The following is a 6041-nucleotide window of genomic DNA, read 5'->3' on the forward strand; positions in this document are numbered from 1 at the left end:
GGTAGGGTTTGGGGGGGGGAGCTTGGCACTGGCCAAAGCGGCTGTGACCTTCATCCGCAGTTCTTCCGCCTCTGTCTCGGTGCCACCAGCAAATGTTAGACTGTGCCATGCTAAATTGTTTTATTTATCTTTTATTCATAAAGGTTTTTTACAGTTTAGTTTTTTGATTGTGAACTTTTTTAAATTTTAAAATAATAAGGCGAGTGAAAATTGTGGCAAATGGAAGATTGTTCATTTTTCATTTTCGTAATTCATTAAGGTTAAATAAATTATCATTTAAGTTCTGGAAATATGTCTCATTTGTTATTATATCAGTGTATTTTATCACATCCAAAAAAGGAGGTAAATGATGGTGGTATTATATATTGGCCGCTGGCCTGTCTGCTCTCTATTGTGTCAGCATTGGCATGGGCAATTGACCACTCGTCTTGAGTGACCTTCTTTGTTTGCTTGAATGATATTGACTTTAAACGTGCGTCAACCTGGACCTCAAGGATCTTCAGAAGCCACTGTTTGTTTCCTGAGCCTAGCTACTGAATGTCCATCCATCTGTGAATGCTGTCACTAGCTGTCTTTGGAGTAACTGTGAAACTAGCTGTGTGTTTTTCATTTACTGGTTAAAACAACCTTCCCCCAGCACAGATTTTTTTTCTTTTACCATTCTTTTCACTCTCCTTTCTTTACACCACTTCCCTCCATTTTTTTAAACATATTACCAAATGCTGTTTATAGTTGAAATAGCAACAGAAAACCATTTTACACACAAGTCACATGTAAAACATTCTTATATTTTTCTGTAAATGTCCTGTATCCATGTTCTCTGTTTTGCCTTGTTACCATGCAGTTTGATATTGCAATAAAAACAACAACAACAGCAGTGAAACTGAAACAGCAAGGTGACTGTGTGTTTGGTTAACCCCTTTGTCTTCCTCACAGAGAGCTTTCCCTTATATATCAGTGATGCTGGGGAATGGGACTCTATCATATGACCACGATAATGATGGCCGGTTCACCGAACTCGGGGGGTGCACAGCCATTGTGCGTAACGCGCTCTACAACACGTTTCTCCTTGTCAGATACTCCAGAAACAGACTCACGGTATGAAAGTCTCTAATAAAAGTGTGAATGATACAGTAAATGCATGTTTTTGCTTTCTATTTATCTTTACATGTTGCTGAGAGGCCCATAAGATGTTGAAATGTTTTTCATGAAGAAAAAGTCTTGATATCAGGAGTTATAATCCAGGATTCTGATAACTGGCATTAAATGTTGAAAAACTCTTTAGGTTAAAGGATTCCCATTGACAGTTCTGAAATAATACCTACAGTAATATCAAAATGACAAAAGTTTATAAAGACAGCTCCTAGCATTTGTTTATGTTGGATCAGTGACTCGTGCCATCTGTCACTCTGCCCTGCAGGTCATGGTGGATGTAGACGGCAGGCAGGAATGGAGCGAATGTGCTGACATCACAGGACTCCGGCTACCTACAGGCTACTACTTTGGTGCCTCTGCTGCCACTGGGGACCTGTCAGGTATGAAATTGCAAGAATCATCTAAAGGCTACTTGACCACTGGGAACCTCTGTTTAAGTTGAGATGAATGAAACTTCAGTTATATTTTTACAGAGACTGGGTTACGAGTACTATGATCAGAACAGTTCCTGTAAGTGTACTGATGCTGAAATTACAGAAGAAACACTGGAAGAGCACAGCTGGTTTGTGTGAATTGTTGCTTCATGTATCGATTACTGACTTGCACATGTTGCTCTAGATAACCATGACATCATCTCCATGAAGTTGTACCAGCTGACAGTAGAGCGGACTCCAGAGGATGACGAAGAGGAGGAAATCACCCTACCCAGAGTTGACGGCATGGAACAGTTTGCAGGTAGATGAAGAACTGAAGAAGAGTGTGTTGTCTTTTTGCATCTTACTATTTTTTTTTTCAGTGTGTATTTTCAACATCACAAGATTTGTCAAAAATATTTTTGCCAAATCTTGCGGTAGTACCCACCGCGACCTTTGAAAACCCCCTGGTTGCTGTTCTGGAGCTTTCACTCATATTTCACAGTCTTCCTCAGCAGATGGAGTGTGACCAGTAGCCACAAAATTATCAACATTCTGGTTTCCATTTCCCTCTGAGTTGTTTAAACAATTCTCATCCATTTTGGCTTAAAAGTTGAGATTGAAACATTGATTTAGTGAAGTAATGACTGTGGTTTGATGAAACAAGATACAAAGCTTCGAGATCAAATGAATGATATCGCAAGAAAAGTTTCTACTTAATATAGAATAATTTACTATCTAGTATTGATGAGAGGTTGTCATTTTAACAAATTTTTTAACAAAGCATCATTTCTCACTTTGAAGCTCAGGAAAATGTAGTTTACATTTCTAAATATTTCTCTGTATTATTAAATGTGTAACAGTCAAAGTTAGACTGGACAAAAACCTGAAGTATTTGCCTTTGGCAGTATCAAGTGTAAAAGTCTGAAAACTGTTTCATCAGGCCTGGGCTTTGATCAGATTTGATATACACTTGTGACACAACCAGTCCTCATCAGATTTTGACTCAAATGTTGCAAAATCTGAATGAAATAAAATTGATGGGTTTTTTTTTTTCTATGTGAGTTTGGTACAGTTTAAACCTGAAGTTTGTGTTCATTCATGATGTTATCGCTGAGGAGAAATATGAAATGAGAGAAGTAGCTCTCAAGAATCTTGGTCAGAAACTGGCTTAACCAGATTTTGTTTCTTGAAGCCATTTGAATGGAAAAAGAACTGAATTTGATTATTGATTTTGGCAGGAGAAAGAAATCCCTTTTCATGAAGTGTTTGTATAAACTTAGACTGAACACTGCTGGCAACCCTAATCTGTTTGACAGTGATCCCCTCTCCTGTTGCTTTGCAGTGGATGTTGAGGATCCTGGGATGAGTGGAGTCCAGTTCTTCTTCACGCTCCTCTTCTCTATCCTGGGCCTCAGCGTGCTGGCAGCAGTAGGACTGGTGGTTTATGGGCGCTGGAAGGAAAACAAACGTAAACGCTTCTATTGATCAGAGACTAGTTGGTCTACATCAGTTTTCAGAACGTGTGTTTCTTAATCAACAATGCAACGACTGCCATAGCTTTACTGCAACTATACAATTGAGTGAACTGAGTGAACAGCCACTTGGGTCTCAGGCCCAGAGTCAACAGAACAAACCGACTAAATGAACAGGTGAGCCAGCTGTGGAATATTTCTTTTTCTTTTAGTGTTATGAGTGATAGATGAAATAAAGCTCCTCTTAGTGTTATGAATGATAGATGAAATAAAGCTCCTCTAGTTGAATTGTGTTAAAATATGCTCATCTCAACTTAATGCACACTGGGTTTGCAGCATGGCTCTGCACTGACAATGTAGATTTCAGACAAACACTTCAGAATCAACTGCAAAATCAGATGCTGTATCTAGTTTAACGGCATCATGTAAAAGACTTTATGGTACTGAGGTTTGATTACCCACTTAAGACTTTCAAAAGATCGATCGACCTGTGGATGGCTGCCGACGTCTTGCTGCACTGAACAAGTCAAATTATACTGAGCCCCCATGCATTTGACAGCACCTTTAGTGCCAATCAAAGCACTTACCTCAACTTGTGTGCAAAGGGATGTACATCAACTGTTTGTAAATGTACAATTGATGATACAACACGATATGCTGTGCTACCAGTGTTAAGTGCCTAGTTAGAACCAATGAAAATGAGCTCTTGCTTTGTTTGAACCCTTTCTGCAGGTTTGATTTCCTCTTCTGTTTGATATCACCAAGGACTGAGCATCAATCACTTTCTGAAGTTACTAAGAGTCATGATGAGTAGGTGTAAATGTTTTATCAAAAATCTCTTAAGCACAAAATAGCATTTTAGCACCAGGTTTCATGTTAAGGAACTTTTCCGTGGCACTGAATTTCTTCTGACCATTATGTTGCTTTAGACTTTTGCGTGCACTGTGAATTTAATGGCCATGTTCAGATCATGTGGTCAAATGTGAGTGTGAGTAAACTGAAGAGTATGAGTGCTTCTTACTGTTTAGTTGTGTGATGTGTAGTAGGCCATAGCTGTGAACAGGCTGCCAGCACACAAGTTGGTGCCTTACCCTGAGTGTCCACTGGATGCCGCTGTGTCATATTGCAGTTCCTTCACAGCTACTAGAGATGATCTGCTGACTTTCCAGTTGTGTCAGTCGAGGAGTTTACATACGATGAAGTGAGTGAGTTATAATCTGGTAAGCTGGACTGTAATGAAAACAAATCAGCATAAAGGATTAGGAACCTGGATTCTCCAGGTGGATTTCTGAGGAATACTGATCTTTGTGTCATGTATATGGGTAACTGGGTATGAATCTGCCCGATAAAAGGCAAAGTAACAGTGGATCAGCCAATGAGAGCAATGTGTCCATATATACAAAATGAATCCATCCAAAGTCAGAATGAAACTCAAACTTCTACATATTAACCTCTACAAGTATAAGTCAGTGCCATCGTTGAACATTGGACTATCTAATACAGACACTTTAGTATTTATGTGGAAAATCTCGGCTTGGTCTGTCTGTCCGTCCTCCTCTCACTACTATAGTGTGCGCTGATGCAGAGACACCAAAAATAAAAGGTTGCAGCATCATGGCTCACTACTACAGTAACAATCAGTACACCATGCCTCTAAAATAAGGCTGGGGTAGGAGAGAAAACAGATTACTGACCTGCTGCATCAGGTGTGTCAAAACAGCTCTGTTCTTCCTTTGTGCACCCAGTCTATTTTAGCTGAAGGAACTAATGAAACTCTGTTAAAAATATGTGAAAGACTTTATTTAATGTGTATTGACATGATTTCATGTCTAAACATGTACTGTGTACTGTCTATAGTGCCGTCCCATTCTCTTGATCCTAGTACCCCCATCCACCCACCGACAGATATTAGTGAGTGCAACTAGAGGATTGGGCTTCAAATTTATGTCTGTACCTGACCCAAGCCCGAAACTGTTTACTTTGTATAGTGTTTTCCCCCTTATCATTAAACATTTGAATGTTCCAGACATTTAGCCTAAAGTTTGACCCATGTGTCAGAATCAGACCCAGACCCTACAAATAATTTCTAAATTCCTCTCCCGACCCAACCCATGCCCTCTAGTACTATCAGGTCCAATTCAGGTGTCCACACTTTAGGTGAAACGTGAGCTGTTAACAGCTGGTGTAGACATATGTAAGTACAGTCCTAAGATTTTTGTGGACTGTCAGACATTCAAATGTCTGAAAATGACTTAAATGTGTTGGTGTAGACAGGGAGAGTTAGAATAATGGAGAAATGGTATGACAGCTGTGAAGGGATGGGGGCATATAGTGTGTGTGTGTGTGTGTGTTGGGTTTCAAATGCTTCTTAAACATGAGGGTGTACTGAAGCTACAGCAAGGTGTTTGGTTATACATTTATGATGCATTTCATTTGTAACTTTGTCTATATGTACAGATGCAGTCATGTTAAATTGTTGACTGAACCACAGTGGAATCATACCTGAGCTGTGACAGTTCTGTGCACGGCCCTTGCTCTTGCCGTGTATCCCCCGTGATGACGCAGTGGTCACAGTCACCTTGTTAACGCCCCCTAAGCACTGTGTGTGCAACCCACCCGCAGTGTGTGTTGTACATTACTGTATAGTGGAAGCACAGTGGGCAGTGTTGTCACATCAGCAGCTCAAGTTCATTTTTGGATTCTGCTCTTTCACGTTTAATATGAAGCCGCTTTCAGCAGCCTCTCTCTTATCAGCAAGCTCTTTTGTCACTTGCAGCAGCAGTGGTTGGGGTATTGTGTTTGAGAGAAATGTGGAGTCGGCTGGTTTAGACTTTAGCTCTGGACACACTCCTGAGATATCTTTTGTATTTTCATTGCTTCAGTTTTTCTGCTCTTGTTCCTCCACAGGTTTATCTGCTTGATCTGTGTAACAACATCTTTGCAGTGCAGTTTTAGTATGCCTCTGGCAAGCAGTTGTGCTTTTTGTACCTCTCTACAT

At 40.1% G+C, this 6041-nt stretch overlaps 1 protein-coding gene across 1 annotated transcript in view; it reads left to right on the plus strand.

The window, feature by feature from the left end:
• lman2lb (lectin, mannose-binding 2-like b) overlaps positions 1-3763 on the plus strand; it is an 11060-nt gene extending 7297 nt beyond the window's left edge. The window contains exons 5-8 of the mRNA XM_020599356.1: positions 937-1098; positions 1421-1535; positions 1774-1890; positions 2914-3763. Of these exons, the coding sequence (XP_020455012.1) occupies positions 937-1098; positions 1421-1535; positions 1774-1890; positions 2914-3056 (537 nt within the window). The 3' untranslated portion in view covers positions 3057-3763. The remainder of the gene's footprint in view (positions 1-936; positions 1099-1420; positions 1536-1773; positions 1891-2913) is intronic.
• Positions 3764-6041: the final 2278 nt, after the last annotated feature.

This window comes from Monopterus albus, unplaced genomic scaffold (genome assembly GCF_001952655.1).
Source record: "Monopterus albus unplaced genomic scaffold, M_albus_1.0 scaffold40.1, whole genome shotgun sequence".
Taxonomy (NCBI): Eukaryota; Metazoa; Chordata; class Actinopteri; order Synbranchiformes; family Synbranchidae; genus Monopterus; species Monopterus albus.